This window comes from Carettochelys insculpta, chromosome 4, assembly GCF_033958435.1.
Source record: "Carettochelys insculpta isolate YL-2023 chromosome 4, ASM3395843v1, whole genome shotgun sequence".
Classification (NCBI taxonomy): Eukaryota; Metazoa; Chordata; order Testudines; family Carettochelyidae; genus Carettochelys; species Carettochelys insculpta.
Genome location: NC_134140.1, coordinates 7,037,252 through 7,059,213, shown reverse-complemented (window position 1 = coordinate 7,059,213; position 21,962 = coordinate 7,037,252). Strand labels below are relative to the sequence as shown.

The following is a 21,962-nucleotide window of genomic DNA, read 5'->3' as shown; positions in this document are numbered from 1 at the left end:
CAGATAAGTCAATTCTAGTTATGCTATTGCCATAGCTGGAATTGCATATCTACAATTGACTTAAAGGTCTAGTGAAGACCTGGCTTAAGGCCTGCCAAGAGAGAATGGAGACTGCCATGAAGATGAGACTAAAGGGAGAAAATGGTCTGCAAAGGGAGGGATGGAGTGAAGGAGAATGAACAGCATTATGCTCACGTTCAACCTCAGCCCCCAAGAAAAATAAAAACCGCATTAATTTTCCTGTGTTTCCCCTGAAAGCTCCCCTCCACATCCCACTTCTTTCTCCCATTTGAGATTCTGCAGAGCTGGCTCAGGAGAGAAGGCAGACATGGCCTTTGCAAGTGCTGGCTGCTTCTATTAAAAAGGAGCTTATCTCTTACACAAGGCTCACTTTATACATAAATATAAATACACTCCTGCCAACTCTCCTGCGGAACTATCAGGTCCTCTGCCATGCTTGCACCCGCAAAGGTCCTGCCATGTTCTCCAAGTCTTTGGAGTATTTTTAGCTCAATTGGCACTGGCAAGGTGCAGATAACAGCAGCTCAGGCTTGATAATAAGCCTATAAAAGAGCCCTGTGAACCACCAGCCTTTGCCTGACCTTGGCAGATGGCAGCGACACATGGACGTGCAGCAGCTAGACACTTTGGAGGTAAGTAAAACCAACTGTTTCCAAACCTCTGCTTCCACCGGTGACTGCGGCATATTTGTCCATCCATGAGTAGTAGTGCGTGAATATTTAAGAGGCCAGACTTGTTCACTGTCAGTTACTGAGCATAAGGGCTGGGCTTTCAGGCACTGTTCTGTATTTGTTTTCTATGCTGTATGAGTTGGTGCTGTCCTGACACAAGTTAATTCCCGTGGCAGAGGGCTGCTGTTTGACTTTGCAGGTTTCTTCATTAAGTTATCATGCCCCTACACCACTAACCTCAAGTTCTCTGCACCCCCCAGAAGGTCTCTCTTCTGCTTGCAGACTGACCAATGGCCCATCTCTGGGCTTTCTTCTGCTCTGTATTCAGAAGCGCATTGAGAGATGGCTCTGCCCCTTTGCTTGAGTGGTGGGAGCCACTGATGGTTTTTCTTTTCCTGACATACATGTATAAACAGTCTCAGCTATGACCCATTTCTGTGGGGCAGAGCTGCGACTATCCATGTTCCATTGGTGGGCAGAATAAATTTTGTTATGTGTGTAACACCAACAGAGCCAGGGATTGCTGGCACCAGGGACTGAACCTGTACTTATAGGGGCTAAAGCCCTGGGCTCTACCACAGGAGCTAAAGGCTGGCTGGCTCTTGGCCAAGGCTGTAGAATAGAGACTTCACTCACCCCAGTGTGAGGGCTCAGTGCCTCTGGGTACTATACGTGTACTATATATATATATGCAGAAACACATGCTGCTAGCTGTGGGAAGTTGTGGGTGCTCTGATAATTAGCTGATTAGATTCAGATTAGAATCTCTCCTGGGGGGCTGCGCAAGCACCCAGCTTACAGGGAACACTGGCTGTTAACACAAATTTAGTTAAAGCTAGGAAGGATTTGTAGGTCATCCCTTCTCCCCCAGCTATTGAGCTGTTCCCCAAAGATCCTGTTAACCTCCAACTCAGACACAGCATCAGTGGCAGAAGTGTGAGCTTCATCAACACGGCTCCAAGAACACGGCTTTGTCTTGATTGCTGGGGTGAAAGACCATGGGAAGACTGTCAGTAGGGAAGCCAGCTAGGGCTGGTCGCGGTGGCAGCTGCTTGGGAGATGGACTTCTGTGTGCCTCTCCAAACCAGGTTAGACGTCCCCAGGCAAACTGCAAAGCTACTCAAGTGTTGTGATTCCTCTAACTGCAAGCAAGGGTCCTGCCTGAATTGGCAGGACGCGGGAAAGTCTTGCGTGAGGTTTTTGAAGCTTCAAGACTGACCCCCTGGCTGTCAGCCAGAAGATAATGCACTAACGTTTGCTCCCTATGGAAGGTTTGCCTGGGTTATTTTTCAAATTCAAAGACCAGCCCATCCCCTCATGAGAATGCACACGTACCTCCAGAGACAAGGGCACGTCTCTGTGCTAGGCCGGGGTGAAGAGTTCATGTTCAGGACAGTGTTTCGGTGGTATTCTCTCTCCGGCTGGAGCGGGTGACAGACAGCTCCCAGGGCCTGGACTGATGTGCATCTGTGCAGCGGGGGGAAGCAGAGGCTATCCTGGAGGCTGCCAGCCTGCCTAAAGCACCCTGGGATACAGCATGGCACATGTCAAGAAGGAGCAGTAACAGAGAGGGAGCCATGTAGTCTATATACCATCAAAACAAAAAAGCAGCCCAGGAGCACTTTAAAGACTAACAAAATAATTTATTAGGTGAGCTTTCGTGGGACAGACCCACTTCTTCAGACCGTAGCCAGACCAGAACAGACTCAATGTTTAAGGCACAGAGAACCGAAAACAGTAATCAAGGTAGACAAATCAGAAAAAAATTTATCAAGGTGAGCAAATCAGAGAGTAGAGGGGCAAAAGGGTGGGGGAAGTCAAGAATTAGATTAAGCCAAGTATGCAAACGAGCCCCTATAGCGACCCAGAAAATTCCCATCCCAGTTCAAACCACATGTTAATGTGTCGAATGTGAATATAAAAGAGAGAGCAGCAGCTTCTCTTTCATGAGTGTTGTGAAAATTCCTCTTCAGTAACATGCAAACTCTTAAGTCATTAACAGAATGGCCCACTCCATCAAAATGCCGCCTAACAGGTTTGTGGATCAGGAGTGTTTTTATGTCTGTTTTGTGCCCATTAACCCTTTGTCTAAGAGAGTTTGAAGTCTATCCAATATACAAAGCATCTGGGCATTGTTGGCACATGATGGCATATAAGATGTCAGTTGAGGAACATGAGAATGTGCCCCTGATTCTGTGAATAACCTGGTTAGGTCCAGTGATGGTATCTCCAGAAACGATATGTGGGCAAAGCTGGCAGAAGGCTTTGTTGCAAGGAAAAGTTCCAGGACTGGTGTTCCTGCGGTATAGACTGTGGCTGTTGGTGAGAATCCTCATAAGGTTGGGAGCTTGTCTGTAGGAGAGAACAGGCCTGTCACCCAGGGCCTTCTGGAGTGTGGCATCCTGAGGAAGGATTGGTTGTAGGTCTTTAATAATTCGTTGCAGTGGTCTGAGTTGGGGGCTGTAGGTGATGACCAGTGGTGTTCTGTTCTTGGCTTTTTTGGGCCTACCTTGGAGTGTGCATGTCACTAACCAGTAGCTGTTAACATGAATGGTCCCACCAGTGAGAACAGCTCCTTATGTGCAGTGCATTTGCCTTGCCACATTTTTTGTAGAACAAGAGTTTTACATGCTGTGCGTCATGATACCTGAACATGACATTGTTCAGGAAAAGCGCTGAAAAATCAAAACAGGATGAGATCATAAGAACAGCCGTCCTGGGTCAGACCAAAGGGCCATCTAACCCAGCATCCTGTCCTCCAACAGTGGCCAATGCCAGGCATCCCAGAGGGAATGAACAAAACAGGGAATCATCAAATACTCCCTCCCCTGTCATTCATTTGCAGCTTCTGGCTAGCAGGCTAGGGACACCATTCCTCCCCATCCTGGCTAATAGCCATTGGTGGACCGATCGTCCATGAATTTATCTGCTCTTTTTTCAACCCAGTGATAGACGTGGCCTTCACAACAGCCTCAGGCAAGGAGTTCCACAGGTTGATTGTGTATTGTGCGAAGAAATACTTCCTTTTGTTTGTCTTAAACCTTCTACCTATTAATGGTATTTGGTGCCCCCTAGTTCTTGTGTTGTGGGAATAAGTAAATAACTTTTCCTCATTTACTTTCTCCACATCAGTCATGATTTTATAGATCTTTATCATATCCTCACTTAGTCTTCTTTTTTCTAAGCTGAAAAGTCCCAATCTTTTAAATTGTTCTTCATATGTACCTGTACTAAACCCCTCATCATTTTGTCACTCTTTTCTGAACTTTTTCCAATGCCAAGATATCTTTTTAGAGGTGAGGCGACCACATCTGTACTCACTATTCAAGATGTGGGTGTGCTCTGGGTTTACACAGAGACATTAAGTATAAGATGAGTGCATGCAGACAGCTGCACCACTAGTTGCTTGTGGTACCACACAAAGATATGACTTGCACATGCAAAAAGACAGCCATGAAAAATGTGCCTGTGTGTGTTCCAAATCTGCTAACTTTAGAGGCAGTCCCAAAGTAAACAGAGTGTGTGGTGTCTTCAGGCTGCGTGAGTTGCCCATAAAAGCTGCATGGTTTCACTCTCAGCACAGAGAGTACCTCAGCGCATCATGTATGGAACAGTTAAGGTAAAGCACTGAAATAGAGAGGGATGAAAACTAGCTAATAAAATGGCAGCTAATATGAAAGCGGTGGGGAAATTACTAACATAAAAGGAGATTATAAAATTGCCGTGATATGAACATGGAAAGGGCTGAAACAAGGGCTGTGTCTACATTACCACCTTCCTTCGAAGGAAGGATGGTAATGAGGCTGTTCGGAGTATACTAATGAGGTGCTGCCATGCATAGGCAGCACCTCATTAAGCAAATTCCCCCCCACAGCAACGCTGAAGTTTTAAACTTTGAAGTACCGGCATGCATCTAGTCGCGGCTCACCTGCTGGTACTTCAAAGTGCCGGGGTATCTGTGAAGTCCCCTTACTTCTCAGGCAGTCCTATGACACCTTAAAGACTAACCCATTTATTAGGTCATGAGCTGCTGTGGGCAAAACCCCCTTCTTCAGCTGAAAAAAGTAGAGCTAGAGAAATAGTGATGTTTTCACTTAGCTATTTTGGGTCATACTGAAAATGAAAATTCTTTCAGCATTTTTGGTGAAACTAAGAGTTGGAAAAAATAATTTGGTTCAAACAAAACTATTTGAGCCAATTTTGTCAAAAGGAAACCAAAAGAATTTTGTTTTTCCTTTGACAATTTTTTACAGGTTGTTGACTATTTTATTAACACAGAACAAGTTTTGAAATGAAACGAATGGGAAAATCAGAACTTGTTTCAGTATTTTTTTACACACATGGCTTTTTTTATGCAATTTGTTTTTCATCTGAGGAAGTGGGTCGTACCCATGAAAGCTCATGACCTAATAAATTTGTTCATCTCTAAGGTGCCACAGGACTGCTTGTTATTTGTGAAGCTACAGACTAAGGGTAGGTCTTCACTAGGCAGAAGATCAACCCAGTCAGAATCAATCTTCCAGGTTCGATTTTGTGAGCCTAGTAGGGATGCAAATTATCAAAAATCAAATTATCTGGGGTCAGCAGTTGACCCTTGTACTCCCTCAAGATTGCAAGGAATAAGGGAGGTCAGTGGCGAGTTCCCCCCATCAACCTCCCTCCATGACGATGGCCAGTTAAGTCAATGGTAGATAAGTTGATTCTAGTTATGCAATTGCCATAGCTAGAATTGCATATTTACACTCAACTTTAATGTCTAGTGTAGACCTGGCCTAACACAGCTACCCCTCTGAGGCTGCGAACAAGCATCACCCCTGGGCGGTGTTTCCCATTTGGTGGTGGATGAAGTTGATTTGTGCTCTGCATATCAAAGCAGCAGAGATGTGGACAGGGAGCACACTGATTCTCTACCAGCTAAAGGGAAGTCTCCCTTTAATCAAAACATCAGAAGCTGCACTAAGCTTGTCTCACACATAAGACCCTCTCTGCAAATCTTGCTGGCCAGCCACCTCAACCACCCACCAGTGGAGCTGCCTAGGAATGCAGGACAGACTCACTGATTTAAATCAGACAGCAGGGTAGCACAGGGATGATTGATGTGTAGCTTCATTGGAAGAATCAGGCAAGAGTTAGAGTAGTTGCTGAAACTCCATTCTGTGTGCAAGAAGCTGGAGGGATTCAGCAAATGACATTTCTGGGATGCACTGCCAGTGGTTCACAGCACAACCTGCTATCTGCATTTCACAAACAGTCATTTTATTATTAGAAAAACAGAAACAATCCCAACCTCATAAAAACAAGCACTTTGTAGACTGTGCCAGTCACAGAGGGAAGTAGAGCTGGGGAAATTGTAACTTTTTCACTGTGCTGGCACTTCAACATGTAACCCACACACCTACTGTCTGTGGTTCACTGTCCCCCATAGTGGCACACAGACCACTAACAGAGAAAGAACACATCTCCTCTACAATCTTAGCTGAGAGGTAAGTGGCTTTTAGCTCAGACTGTAGAGAGCCATGCACTCAGCTCCATAGTTCCCAGGTTTAAGTCAGTGTGTAGGCAGTTATACACACAAACAGTTGCTTTGGGTCAAACTGAAATGAATTTTTTTCCAGTATTTCTGCTGAATTGAAAAGCTGGAAAAAATAATTTGGAGTCCACCAAAACCATCTAATCCAATATTGTCAAGATGAAACCAAACCAACCATTTGTTTTTCCATTTTGACAATTGTTTTCTGACTGTTTTTTTTTTTAAACTGAACTAGTATTGAAATGAAAAGAATGAAAAAATCGGAGCTTGTTTCAGAATTTTTTTACATGAACAAACCTGGCAAAACTGACTTGAATTCTCAACATACTTTGGTGTCACTGAACCCGCATGTTTCACTGAAAAATCTCCCTGCCGCACCCACACCATTAAGAAGGCTTAAAGTGTACAAGAACCAGTTCCAGAAGTGCTTTCCTTTCTATGGGATTAGCCCACCTGCACTGTCAATCTAGGGTCAGGCTTTTCATTGTACTCCACCTTCTTCAATCTGAAGATTTTCCAGATCTGAAGTGGGTCCGTCCCACAAAAGCTCATCGCCTAATATATTATTTTGTTAGTCTTTAAAGTGTAACATGACCGCTTTTTTGTTTTGTAAAGATACATACTAACACAGCAACCTCTCTGTGACTACTTTCCTCCTCCATCCTTAAGCTGTAACAGAAGACAAAACAAATATGTTAAACCAAATTGTGATGGAGCGAGATGTGATGCTGTTCAGCAGAACCAGACAGCTTAAAGAAACAAGAGGCAACAAATCAACATTTATGGGCTCACTGTCACACCTAGGCACCAAAATACCCATTATAGACATTAAAATGTTAATTGAATTGAGTACTAGCTTGGCTAACGCCTAGCTCTGATGTAGGGAGATGTACAGAATTATTATTCTCATATTACAGAATGGAAAGTAAGACACAGCTGAGCCCATGAACACATACAGAGATGGTGCCAGGAATAGATCCCAACCCTATATGGGAGTCATAAAACCTAATAAGCTTAAATATTTCTGTCAATTTCCCTCTCACTCCCTTCCCAGCTAAATTTTCCTGGTTTGACGTCCTTAAAAAATGTGCAGTAAACTGTACACTGGTAATTCCAATCTATCTTTGCTCTTCTGATACCAGCAGGAACTGCCAGTACTGTGGGTTTCTGCTCCCATCATCAAATGCAGCCACTGTACTTTTGACACACGGATTCTGAAGGAAGTGGGGCAGAGTCAATATTTCCTTTGAACAGGAGTTTCTATTTTTGCTCCACAGACATTCGCGGTTAATCTGCCCAACAGCCATCGACACAAATGAAGATGGACTGCAACTGTAGAAAGTCGTCCAAACACCAGGGTTTCAAGGTGAGGCATTCAGTTCCCACCATTTGCTCTTCCTCAAGTAGTGACAACTGCCACGAAAAGCACCGCATTCAAGGCCCTGCAAGGGAAACTCATGGCAAGAACCACAGTGAAAAGCTGGCACCATCCCATGAAGCTATGAAGTCAGCAGTTGCTGGCGAGAACCAAATGTCAGACTTCTATAATGGCAATGTGTTCCTAGGATGCCCCTTCAATGTCACAAAGAATCTCTGCCAAAGGGTTGCCGAGGACAGCAAATGGACAGGGGAGACCACGCCAAAGGAAAACATGGCTACAAAGAATGTAGACAATGCCCCCAAGGATTCCCCCATCCCACGTATTTTCTTGTTTGGGGAAAACAAAGTTGGCAAAGGCAGCAAGATGTCTGTGAAGAATTGTACGTTCCATCAGACACCTGAGAAGACTCCTGTGCAAATGGAGAGTTGTTCTCCAATAGCCACTTCCAGAGAAGGGAAGGATGTCTTGAGCAAAGAGAGGCAAGCACTGTCCAGTGTCAATCAGAGGAAGACAAGAAGAGACCTTTTCCCAGACTCAAAGGTTTTCAGCCACATTGACGCTCACGTTCTGCATGTGGGCGAGCAGGTAGGTACTGGAGGCACATGCTTCTGCCAAGGTCTGTATAGATTTAATTAATGAGAAGCCAGTTGTTTAATCTTTGGCTAATGATGAATCTGCTTTTGGCTTTATAAGCCAAGACAAAAATTGCAGCAGGAGGCTGCTGGTGGTATGAGAGATGGAACAAATGACTGTTCCCTCCAGCAAAATTAAAATGAGATCCAAAGGCCATAGATGTGTAGCCTTAGATTAGCCTGAACTGCAAATGAACTTGGCGGTAATAATGGGTTCTCTTTTTTTGAACAGCTATGTAAGAAATTTTTATTGAGTTTGTGAAGTATGTACAAATTTATGAGCTTTGGTTTACACCAGAAGTGGGGGAAAAAATCCAAAGAAGTTACTTTAGTAAAAGTGCAGCTGGTTTCACTTCTGGGTACTTGGGTATAATAAAGATGTGGCATGCATGAGTGTACTTTTACTCAAGTCATTTTCCAGAAGGACACCAGTGATTTGTACATCCCCCAAGGATCTGTACTTTTACTCAAGTAATGTTTTGGGTACTTTTCCACTTCCGGTTTATACACACAAATATAATTGAAATGGTAAGCAAAGAAGAGTGAATGAAGAGTAGAGTATATGTAACAACCTGGCTCATGCTAATGTACAGAAAAGCAATCCCTCCCCCCACCGTAAAGTTGACATACTTACAGCCATGTGCATACTTAGAAAGCCAGGGTGGTCATCAGACACAAATATGGGAAAAATGGACAATGAAGATCACTGCACAAGGATTTGTTTGTAGTCAGTCTTCTACCATTTGATCATCCCTTGTGTTCCAACTAGAAGTTGGTCTGCCCATCTTTTTAATACCCATTTTCCTTAGACCTTCACACTTCTGCGATATTTGATTGTCAGTTGCCTACCCATGTTTGGTACTACAGGAGACCATAATCAGGGCTCTGACTGCTAGCGTGAATTATTTGCCTCACTTCATTTCCACTAGTTTTGTTACTTGAATGTTTCTCTGATGTTATCTGTACCAAAATATCTCCTAGAACTCTGTTATTTCAAACTTAAGCTGCCCTTTGGGGGTTTCCTTGTTTATCACAGCATGCATATTGCTAACTATAAAAACTCTAAGTCAAGCACTTTAGGTTAACTAGTTAGGCCTCTTGTTTTTTCAAAGCATTTAAATATTTTTTAACATTTGCGTTCCATGGAAATGTGTAAAGACACTAAAACAATTAAGTATCAGAGGGGTAGCCATGTTAGTCTGGATCTGTAACAGCAACGAAGGGTCCTGTGGCACCTTATAGGCTAACAGAAAAGTTTTGAGCATGAGCTTTCGTGAGCACCGGCTCACTTCATCAGATGCTGGACATCATCTGACCAGCATCTGATGAAGTGAGTCTGTGCTCACGAAAGCTCATGCTCAAAACTTTTCTGTTCATCTATAAGGTGCCACAGGACCCTTTGTTGCTAAAACAATTAAATCTGTCATCACATTTGTACAGGATACATAATTAAACCTTGCACCCTAAAAGCAGGTCTGGTTTACAGGTCAACAGCTGATTAGTTGGCTGGGGCGGGCAGCCTGAGACACCTTGAAGGGCCCCATTCTCCCCAAAACACTTAGTACCCACCCTCAGGAAAGTAAGTCTCATTTAAGGTGTTAGATGGGGCACCTTAAAATATCTACATGTGAAAATCTTGATCCCAGATTATTTTGGCCATTAGAGACTCTTATTCCGGCTCACACCATCTTTATGGTGGTAGACTTCAAGCGGAGTGCCCCAAGACTCGGTTCTGGGGCCGGTGTTGTTCAACATCTTTATTAATGACCTGGATGAGGGACTGGGTTGCACCCTCAACAAGTTTGTGGATGACACTAAAACAGGGGGAAAGGTAGATATACTGGAGGGTAGACATAGGATCCAGAATGTCCTGGATAAATTGGAGGATTGGGCCGAAAGGAATCTGATGTGATTCAACAAGGAGAAGTGTAGAGTCCTGCACTTGGGACAGAAGAATCCCAAGCATTGTTACAGGCTGGGGACCGACTGACTAAGCAGCAGTACAATGGAAAGGGACCTAGGGATTATGGTGGATGAAAGGCTGGATATGACTAAACAGTATGGCCTTGTATCAAAGAAGGCTAACAGGATATCGGGGTGCATTAGGAGGAGCATTTTGAACAGATCTAGAGAAGCTGTTGTTCCCCTCTATTTGGCACTGGTGAGGCCACATCTGGAATATTGTGTCCCGTTTTGGGCCCCCCAGCATAGAAAAGATGTGGATGTGCTGGAGCAGGTTCAGGGGAGGGCAATGAAAATGATTAAGGGGCAGGAGCACATGACGTATGAGGAGAGGCTGAGGGATTTGGGCTTATTTAGTTTACAGAAGAGAAGTCTGAGGTGTGATTTAATAGAAGCCTTCAGCCTCCTGAAGGGGAGCTTTAAAGGGGATGGAGAGAAACTGTTCTCAGTGGTGACAGATGGCAGAACAAGGAGAAATGGTCTGAAGTTACAGAAGGATAGAAGTAGGTTGGATACTAGGAAAAACTACTTCACCTGGAGGGTGGTGAAGCACTGGAATGCATTAATTAGGGAGGTGGTGGAATCTCCATCCCTACAGGTTTTTAAGTCACAGCTTGACAAAGTCTTGGCTGGGATGACTTAGTTGGGGTTGATCCTGCTTGAAGGGAATGGATTTGATGACCTCCTAAGGTCCCTTCCAGCCTTAAGATTCTATGATTCGTAAATAGTCTCAGAAAGGTAGCCATGTTAATCTGTAGCTGCACAAAAAACAATCTGAATCTGAATCAGTGGGTCTTACCCACAAATGCTCATTACCTTATAAAAAAATGTGTTAGTCTTTAAGGTGCTACAGAACTGGCTGTCTTTAGTAATTCATTCCATGATGGTGAAGTCTGGATTTGGGCTTAAGCAGCTCATGTGTAATAAAAATGAGGTGGCAAAAGCTGTTCCTAGACAGCCTGGAGCTAGACAGTCAGTGTCTTTCTTGTGCAGAAATAAAAAAAGAAAAAAAAAAGGGAGCTCATCTGAGCAGGTGCCACAGGGTCTGTCCTGGTACAGCAGCTGCAACAGAGAATTCTTTTCCTACACAATACACCTGATCCTTCTCATTCTCAACCATGGTTCTTTCTATTGGATTGCCACTAGACACTCCGGAGCCAATAAGCTCTAAACTGGGGGTGAGATTCAAGTTGCTTCCCTGGCACAGTTCACCAGATGAGCTTTACAGAGTGAAACTCTACAAGGTCACGAGCTGAACTGCAGTTATGCACTTACACAAGTTTGACTGTTTAAGAGATCCAGGGACTGGTGCACAAATTATAATTACTCACTAATATCTACACCAAATACCACCAAGTAAGCCTCAAGACCACCATAATAGGACAAAGTTCCAACAGTTTAATTGACAACTTTTTGCCACCCATGCACCAACTGTTACATAGCAAGGCGGCAAAAGTTTACTTATGTTTTCAGCACTGAAAGTAATTGCTCTCCTTGTTCTGCAGAAATCTGCCACTCACAGCCAGCTGCAGGCTAGCATTTCTTGGGATGTAGCCACAATTAGTGTTTATCTCCATGTAAGCTGGTCCAGAATAGCTCTTCCAGAATAGCTCGTTTCAAAGTAGACTTACCCATTAAAGAGAGGTTTGGAGAGGTGGGAGCAATAGGGAAAAAAAGGCACCCATGGGAGCAGGGAGCTGTACAAATCATTCATCTGCTTATTTAAAGTCTTGAACCTACTGAAATCTGGTGCAATTTGTCACTTTGCCCTCCCTGGAATCATGATGGTGAATGCCAGCAATAGTCAAGCAGCTGTCTACATTGCAGACTTGCCTGTGTCTGGTACGTTCTGTCTGTAGGAATCACCAGTGTTCAGTGGCAAAGGTCTTCCCAGCTGCCTCCACCTCTGCTCATGTGCCATCCTAGCCAACAGCTTCCTCAAACAACTTTCTTTCTACAAGAGACCCATCTGGGAGCCCTGGAACATTAGATTCAAAACCAAATCATGCTATAAGCCAGCTGGGACCAGTGCTATTGACCTCAACGGGGCTATTTGAACACGTGAGGGTTTTCCTGTCAGTGAGGCTTTGTTGGGGTTTGGGAGGATGGAACCTAGTCATTCAATCCAGAGTGATCAAGTACAGCCACTGGATCTGTTCACCGCATTCCTAGAAAACTATGGTCCAGATTCTCATCTGTGCCCACCATCCATAGGCATGATCAGGAGCAGGAACTACCTAGGAACTGGTTGTAGATGCCCGTATCTGGGGCCTGTTCTTAGCCAGCTCTGGCCCAAGTGTAGTTCAGAGCAACCTTGGGGTTGCTCCATTCCAAATGGGGGCTCACTCAGCTGTGTGAATCCCCAGCTAGCAAGTTCTAGTGGAGTTCTGGCCCCTTTCACACCACTGGAAGATGCAAAGGAACCAGTACATGGCAAGGTGGCCTGGCCTTACACTGAGCACCATACATAATAACAAGTAGACATGAATGAAACTCATGGCTTGTGATACACGTGCAAGTTGCTCACATAAAATCCTGTCCTCACCAGATAAAATCAAAGCAGGCTTTGTCATCAGTCCAGACCATCGTTCAGCTGATTACAGCTGAGTCCCGAAGTGAACTGGAGATCGTGCGAGCAATATGGATATGGCTGTGTCACAATATTCGTGAGTAGGTTTTTTTATTTCAGTTTTCCCATAGGCTGATTTGTCTAGCTCATGACAGATGGTCATTGGGAACTTGCCTACGTCTTGGGAACCCCAGGCTTGGTTCCATTGCTTCACCAGAAAAGTCACCAGCTGTACCCCCGAATTTATACTACTCAAGAAGCTATCCCCAAAGATTTGCCAACACGCCTCTCATTTGGGGAGTTGCCAAAGCTTCTAGCTAATGGTTGTGGTTTCATTTCCTTTTCCTAGGATATGATGTGGATGGCTTCTTAGGGTTATCTCCGAAGATCCATACCCCAGAACAGGTCCTGCAGACTGGAAGAGGCGTGTGCTCTGGCTATGCAAATTTATGTCGAGAAATGTGCAGGTATAAATGAACCTTTATTTTACCTTCCCACCAACCCATGAGAATGGCTGGCCCTGCTGGAGAAAACATGTGGTTTGTTATTTCTGTGCTACGTTGCTTCCCTTCGCAGGGTGACCTGCTCTCTGCTGGAGACTCGACTTCTGTTCTTTCTTGTTCTTGTCACTGTCTTATTCCAAAATAAAAGCTTGAGTGAACCAGGACCTGGTCAAAGAAAGAACTGGGGACTGCACTGCCAGCATGCTCCTCTGTTAAAGCAATGAAGGTGCATGAGCTCTGAGCTCAATAGCAAACATGTGACCACAAACTCATGGACAAGAGATTACAGAAGCCCGAGCTATCATGCCATCTGAGCGGCCACCATATAACTAAGCACCACCTCTAAGCAGTTTCCAGCCAAATCGGTGGTTTTCTGCCATGACTGTTCCCATCCCTACAGGGAGGCTAGCTTGAGCTGCATTGAAGTAGCGGGGTATGGGAGAGGCGCTGGATACCAACAAGGGCACAACTGGCAGCAAAAGAAATCCAACCACATGTGGAATGCTGTGCAGCTGGAAGGGGAGTGGCACCTGCTGGATGCGTGTTGGGGCGCAGGCATTGTGGATACCGGGAAGAGGTTGTTTATTCCCAGGTGAGACCCCAACCCCTCCACAACCTCACACTTCCAATTTCCAAACGTAGGGAAATCTGCTTGAGCAGGGAGACCAAAGTTGGGTCTGCAGCCTTGGCTAAGAGGCAGTTGAGTTTTAGTTTATTTGGTAGAGGCTCATGGCTTTAGCGCCTAAGGTTCTTCAGTTCAATCCCACCTGTCAACAGCCAGCATCCATCAGTTTTACCTGTGGGACCTTAGGGGCTACAGCCATGAGCCTCTACTGCACAAGCTAAAATTCAACTAGCTCTTCGCTAAGACCTTTACTCTCCCATCTCAGCACCTCTGGGTTACACGCTTATTTCTCATGTGATTAAACTAGCCATCCTCAGCCTTTCCCCACTCTCACTCCATGTTCCAACAGAAATAAGGCTCAGGACCATCCCTTTCCAACCTCCATCTACCCCTCAAGAAAAGATTGGTAACTGCAAATCCCTGAAACTTGAACACAAATCTACCCCACCCCAGGGACCAACAGCCCCCGCCCCCAACTGTGGAGATCTTATGGACTAAAACAGTAGATCTCAACCTGGGGGTACATGTACCTCCTGGAGGTAAGCAGAGCTCTTCCAGACAGTACATTAACTCAGTGTTTCACAACCTCTTGTATGAAAAAAAATTGGACTTATTTTATGTTAATCTAATTTTTTTATTTATCTTTTTTGCACAGTTACAAATCCAATTGCAAGTTTATTGTCTATAGGTAATTTCTTCCAACCAACCAGTTATGATTAAGTTGTTTAAACAAATGTGTTGCAATGGCAGAAAAAAAATGTGTGTCTAAAAATTTTAGGTACTGGAGGTACTTCTAATTTTTTTTTTAAAGGGATACTTTATTAAAAAAAAAAGGTTGAGAAATAGTGGACTAAAACAAGGGAGAGACTGTTATTTAATAAAAGTTAATCAATAGCTGCTGTACATCAGCCACTTTGGTTCATGCTATTGTAATCCGTGGGTGACCGCAGACAGCTGGGATTCCTGAGGGCCATTAGTGATACTAAGGAATATAATGGCCGAATACTCAAATCAATGACCTGTGAATAGTGGTGTTGGTCCTGTAAGCCCAAACTGTGGTTGATCCCAGAAAGACATCTGACCATACCACCTGGTGCTGGACTCCATCTTACATGTGGACGTGTTACCAAGCCCATCTAACTTCCCACACCTTTGTGCAAAGAGATCTCTGAGCTAGAGCCCACAGCATTCCAAAGAATTGGAGTCTTGCAAATGGCCTGAACAGAAGGAGGCTCAAACCCTACACGGGGATGGACAGAGGTGGCATATGGCATCGACTTCTAAGCCACTAGCTGGGATGAAACCTGATGCCTCCTTCCAGCCACTCAAAGGTCTCCTGAAATTGACGTTGTATGTATGAATTTGCCACCCTGAGCTGGAATGCATTGTGAACCTAAATTCTTAGGGGCTTGATCCAATAACTATTGACATTAAAGGAAACTGCCATATTCACTTCAGTGAGATCTGGATCATAGGTGGGAGTCTAAAAAATAATGAAAAATGCTTCAACCCACTTTGATACACAATTTTAGGCATCTGACGGGGAAATCTGAAGAGCAGAATAAATGTTCTTATTTAAAATGCAATCTTACAAATCATGCGCCTTGTAAATACATATTTTAAATAATAATAATACGCATCATTAATTTTGATTAAAAATTAATTTGAATTTAAGTAATTAGTCTCCAGTTCCTCAGCCACTTTAAGAGACTCTGCATATAATTGCTTGAGATTGTCTCGGCCCATTCAAAGGAAATAATGATTGAGTTAAAATTATTTATCAAATTTAATAATATTCCGTTCAACATGAGGAACTTGACTTTTGTTGTACTCTAATACTGCATAATGAAGGCATTGTGCAACTGCTAATTGGCAATTATTTTACTTGGAACAACTTTTGAAATGTATCAGCTGGGTTGTGTTGTCTTTGAAGAGTGGAGAGGGAGTGAGGGGACTAGCCAGAGAACACGCAAACGATAACTGCCTTCTCTGGGTCCTGTCCAAAGTTCACTGAAAGTAGTAGGCATTGGTCCAGTGGGTTCAGGCCCAATGAACCTATCCTGCACAGTGATGAGTGCCCTCAACTCCTGTTAAAGTCAATGGAAATAGAGAGCTGTCAGCAACTCAGAGGATTGCACCCTAACCTAACTGCTGAGCCCACCTCTGCTCCTGGATACTGATTACTAATCTCCTGTCATGACTCTGAGGTCACAGTATAATGCTGATGTATAGAGGTTATTTCTTAACCTGGTTATGCTTCTACAAACAAAAAAACCCCAATCCAAATAGCATTCTTGCTTCAGCTTACAAATTCAAACTGGAAATAAGGTGCACATTTTTAACAGAAAGGGTGATCAATTGTTGGAACGACTAACTACCAAAATGGGCTGTCTTACTAAAATATCTGCTCATGCTCACCCATAAGCAGCTGTGATAAAATTCAACAGGATGTATTGTACAGGAGGTCACAACGGATGGTCACAAACTCTCACTTCTGGCCTTGGCATCTGTGCATACTGCTTTCTGTGCAAGGCATTTCAATAGATGTATAAATTAGTCATGAATAAATTTAGGCTGGAACTCAGAAGAAGGTTTCTAGCTGTCAGAAGAGTCAGGTTCTGGAGCAGCCTCCCAACGGGAGATTGTGGGCAGGAAGCTTCAGTGGTTTAGGATGGAGCTTGATATATGCATGAATGAGGTGATGTGATGGCCTTGCCTGCAGAGCTGGGGACTGGAGTTAGTAGCCCTAAAGGTCTTTCCAATTCCCATGTTCTCAATACTAAAAAGATACAGACAAAACAAGTATTGGGAAAGCAGCAACACAGGTGACTAAGCAGCCAGAATTGGCTAGTGAGGCGCAATTAAAGGAACATAAATATGTTCAGTGGGGTTGAATGAAGACAATTAAGCAGAAGGATTAAGGTAGCTTCTTCAATATTTGAAGGGTGATACAACGCTATGGGGAGAAGATGGGTGGTGCAAGGATGTATGGGGGAAAATGCAGGGAACAGATGGAAACACCATCACTTTGGATAATTAAATTTGCATTGCATGATGCACTGAAGAAAACACCAAGGAAACACCCCTCACATTTCCACACTATCCAAGGGAACTGAACTAGAGGACTTCATGAGTACATAGGTAACTAACAGGCCTGATTCCATTGTATTATGCCTAGCCAAGGTAACATAAAGATTTTATTGGGCCTGCAAAGAGTTGTCAGAGTTAATAGATGAGATGGACGTAAAAGGCAATCTGCAGCTGAGGTCAAACGTCATGAAGTCTCATGGGGTCTCTGCAGAGACTGGCTGGAGGAAATGGCTTCAATGCGATGAGGTGAGAGGCCCAAGCCCTGGATTCTGAAACTAAACCCAAGAAACAGCATGCTTCTGCACATATTCCAAATGTGAGGCTATATTCACCTGTTGTTTAAACAGACCCAACTCTCCTGGAGACCCTAGAGCTGGATCTGCTGAGCTCAGTGCTGAAGTAGGGGGCCGGGATGCTAACATTTTCAGTGCCCTCATGCTATGATGTGCGTTCCCCACTCTTGCAGGTATGACGACTTCTTCTTTTTAACCGACCCTGAACATTTCATTGAGAGCCACTGGCCTGATGAGCCCCAGTGGCAGCTCGTGCAGCCGCCTGTCTCGCTGGAAGACTTTGAACAGAGGGTTTTTAAAACATCTGAGTTTTACAAACTGCAGCTCTCCCTTCTCTCTCCAAACCGGTCCCTTCTCAGAACAGGTAAACACCAAGCCAGGGCCTCCATTTACAGCCATTGTTTCCTAGAGCCTGCTTAACAGGTGACATCTTTCTGCCGATACAGGCCTCAACCAGTGTTCCCTGTAAGTTGGGTGCTTGGGTGTGATTCAGGTGCTGCCCAGGTGACTAGCAGAACACCCACAGCTAGGTGTTGTGTTTCTACTGGTGGTGCACATTGGCACATGGCTGAGTGCACATTAAAATTATTCTGCACACGGATGGAAAAGATTAGAGGGAACCGCGAATGGGGCATAAGCATGTGTTTAAACACGTTCCTGAATCAGAGCCATTGTCTGATATAGTCACCAGAGAACCAGGAATGAAATGCCTGAATTGTACTTACTCTGAGCAAGTTGCTTCATCCCATCTGTGCCTTATTTCCCCGTGTCTTCAAAATAGGCACAATACCAGTTCCCAATTTCACAGCACAAACTAGTGCTACTTAATTGCTTGTAGACAGCTGCAAAATCCTGCTGCATCTTTTCCATGTTCATGGAGCACTCTGCAATTGGCAGCAGCATAGCAAACAAGTGGGATGTGAGTTTGCTTTTTGTCTAACGCAGGGGTTCTTAACCTGTGGGGTGCGACTCCCCAGGAGAGGTGCAGAGGGGATACATAGGTGTGAGGTGCCTCCCAGAAAATGTATTGCAATTGCTTTCTCAGTGTATAAAATTCTAAAATTTAGAATTCTTTATCATTAATATTATGAATTAAAATTATTAACATTAATTGCTTATTCATTAAATATTGAGGAACTTGGGGTGAGATTGGATACTTCAGAGCATAATGTCTCCTTTCACCATTAGAGCTATTTGACCTTATTCCACCAAACTGTTTTAAACTGGTCACAACAGAAACTAACATCTTGCTAACAGTGTTACATTTTGCTTGGCTGATGCAACAAGAGGTGATATTGTTTTCCTCGAGGCTGACACTTTTAAAATATTAAGTCAGACACAATATTGCACCTTTGTAGAATTACTGCAATGTCCACACGTGCGGCACCTTGATTATGCCTGTTCAAGGTCAGGTGTACCGATTTCTCTTGCATCGTGCCATATTGTTGTGTACTTTGCCCACACACACACTGGTTCAGTTTGCAGTCTGTCTTCGGTGCGGGTACTTGGTTTTGCATTTAACTCTACCACAATCGATAGTTTAGTTTACGTTTTTGTGTCCCCTCAAGAGGATGAGAAAATGTCAAAGAAAAGGAAATACAGTGAGGATTATGTGAAATTTGGGTTCACGTGCTGTCTTGACCGCGATAGAACTGAAAAACCTCAGTGCTTTTTATGTGCAAAAGTTCTCTGTAATGATAACACGAGGCTTGCCAAACTCCAAGAGCATTTCACAAATGTGCACCCACGAAATTCTGGAGACTCACTGAAGTCGCTGGAGCAGAAGAAAGCTCGATTCGACTCATCAGGCACTTTACCCAAGTTGGGGTTTTGGATCTACTCAGAAGACTTGAGGCCTCCCACAAAGTGGCGTATCTCATCACAAAGAACAAAAAGCCTCACACAATTGGTAAGACTCTGATCAAGCCTTGTGCCCTTCAAATGGTTGACGTTCTTCTCGGAAAGCAACAGAGGAAACAGATTGCTGAAATACCTCTGTCAAACAATGTCATCAGTTGTTGAATTTTGGATATGTCATCTGATATTTTGGATCAACTCATGGAGGAACGGTAGCCAGACAGAACCTCCACTTTTTCTCTACTCCATTTTGTCTCCAGGGTGCTTCAGAGCACCAAAGGGTTAAAATAAAAACAGCTCAGCCCTGAAATGCCCGAGAGTGCAGATGTGCTTATCTGAGGCACAGTCTTTTTGATGCTCTGGAGCTGCAACAAGAGACAATGGGCTAATAAACAGCCGGGCCTCGGACTATCAGCTAAGAGGAACTCAAGAAAGCGACTCTGCCCTTTGGACTTCAATTGGATGAAAGTACTGATGAGGCTCAATACACTCAACTCTTGGCTTCTGTCAGATACGTCACTGAAATGTGCATCAAAGAAGAGTTTTTGTTGTGTGAACCCCTGTTGGCTACCACAAAAGCTGCTGATGTGTACCAGCTAATTGATGAGTTCTTTTCAAAAAATGGACTGGACTGGAAGGTGAAATTGGGCTCCATATGCACTGATGGTGCACCTTCCATGCTGGGGAAGAAATCTGGCTTAGGAAATTTGGTGCAGGTGGAGGCCCCACAGGTGGAGGCCATCCACTGTTTTCTACATCATCATATATTGATGTAAAAAACTCTTTCTCCAAGACTGAAATCAGCCATGGATACCGCTGTTCAGACTTCATCCGGTCTTGAGCTTTGAACCAGACTCTTCAAAATATTCTGCCAGGAAGTTGGAGCTCCTCATGGAGTATTGTTATATCACACAGAAGTATGCTGGCTTTCATATGGAAGAGTCTTCACTTGTGTTGTGGAAGTGAGCACTGAGATAGCCATGTTTCTTTGAGAAAAGGAAAACATACTATGTGAAGTTTGAAACCCAAGGTTTCATTGTGTCGTTGGCCTATCTTGCAGATATATTCTCGCAATTGAATGACCTCAACATTTCATTTCAAGGATCAGAAGTGACTGTTCTGGATGCAAATGAGAAAATTGCTGCCTTCCAGCAAAAACTGGCTCTTTGGAAGAGACGCGTGGCGAAGAACAATTATGCAAATTTTTATACTCTGGAAAATGTTCTCCTCTTTGGAGAGGGTTTGTTAGAGATGGTCCCAGATTGGATTCAAGGTGATATTTTGAGGCATCTGGAAAATCTCATGGACTCTTTTGATAATTACTTTGTTAAAGACTAATTGAAAAATGATGAGTGGATTCAAAATCCTTTCACCTTTAATTTGGACTCGATGGATGATGCTGACATGCAGAAGGACGACTCCATCGATTTGCAGAGCAAAGCCTTGCTGAACCAAGGACTTTCCAATCAAAACCTTGATGAAATTTGATGCTGTCAAACAGCTGCCTGCCCAGTGTTGGCAAAGAAAGCTCTTTCAGCCTTGATCCCATTTGCTACAACCTATCTCCGCAAATCTGGATTTTCAACATTGGTCAGTGTGAAGACAAAGGCTAGAAATTGGTTGGATGCCAAGCATGACATGCGCCGAACATTGTCCAAAACTGTCCCTTGAATTTCTGTCCCTACTGACCGAAAGCAGCAACAGCCATCTCATTAAGGTGGTCCTGAAGAACTTTTTAATGTATTTATTTTTATATTTTTTGTGTATGTGAGGAATTGGCTAGAAATAAAATCCCTTTATCATCTTAATTATGTCTTGATTGGTTCATTGATTAATTTGGGGAAGGGCGGGAGGTGTAAACATTAAGCTCACTTTCAGGGGAGGTGTGAGGGCAAAAAGGTTAAGAACCTCTGGTCTACAGTGACTAACAATGTAAGGCATGATTGAAATACCCTGCTCCTATTTCTTGAGGAAATAGGGTTTCTCCTCCATCAGTGGCAGTTTTATAAGCCTTTGGGTCAGATACAGCATGACCTTTACCTGCTCAAGAATCTTTTGTGCAGCTAATTACCTTCCTCATTGTCCATCATCCCTGGCAGCCAATAAGGTTATTCTGTTGTTTATTTTACCAGGAGGGCCAGCTCCTAGGGAAAGGTAACCTTAGAGAGGATTACAGGGCTTAAGAAACTGTTCTGCAAAATCAGTGACTCATTAGCAAAGCACAACATAAAGCTTTTAATCCAGAGGAGTCATTTACCCAGAAATCACAGGCACACCGTATTAGGTCTGGGCTTTGCAGACAGTGTTGGGCATACACCTTGAGGCAAAGATTGAAGATATATCTTGCTCCCCGCCCCCCACTTCCCAGCATATAATAATACAGGGGTGGCCAAACCATAGTTCATGAGCTCCATCCGCCGCTCTGCACATGCGCTCCACCACTTGGGGTTAGAAGCAGTAGTGGTAGCAACGGTGGCACCAGTAAGCTGCCAGCACCAAGTTGGAGCGGGGCGGGGGGGGGTGGGGCGGGCTGGGGGTGCCTGGCTCCGGGTGATAGGGCGGGGGCATTGAACCAAGTGTTATCTATTTATTTTTATTTAGATGAGATTAGATAAAAATAGAGCTTGGGGCACGAGTGAGGGAGAGCTCAGTGGCTTTAGCACTGGCCTGCTAAGCCCAGGGTTGTGACCTCAGCCTTTGAGGGGGCCATTTAGGGATCTGGGGCAAATAGATTTAACAAAAATCTCCCAGGGGTGGTGATAGGTCCTGCTGTGAGGGCAGGGGATTGGACTCAATGACATCTCCAGGTCCCTTCCAGTTCTATGAGA

At 44.1% G+C, this 21,962-nt stretch overlaps 1 protein-coding gene across 2 annotated transcripts in view; it reads left to right on the top strand.

The window, feature by feature from the left end:
- Nucleotides 1-580: 580 nt before the first annotated feature.
- Nucleotides 581-21,962, top strand: part of LOC142012312 (kyphoscoliosis peptidase-like) — a 41,276-nt gene continuing 19,894 nt past the window's right edge. The window contains exons 1-6 of one of the 2 annotated variants that reach the window (XM_074992225.1): nucleotides 581-653; nucleotides 7,500-8,188; nucleotides 12,746-12,863; nucleotides 13,116-13,233; nucleotides 13,670-13,861; nucleotides 17,451-17,641. In XM_074992225.1, the coding sequence (XP_074848326.1) occupies nucleotides 7,538-8,188; nucleotides 12,746-12,863; nucleotides 13,116-13,233; nucleotides 13,670-13,861; nucleotides 17,451-17,641 (1,270 nt within the window). In that variant the 5' untranslated portion in view covers nucleotides 581-653; nucleotides 7,500-7,537. The remainder of the gene's footprint in view (nucleotides 654-7,499; nucleotides 8,189-12,745; nucleotides 12,864-13,115; nucleotides 13,234-13,669; nucleotides 13,862-17,450; nucleotides 17,642-21,962) is intronic. The other variant, XM_074992226.1, reaches the window with a different exon arrangement.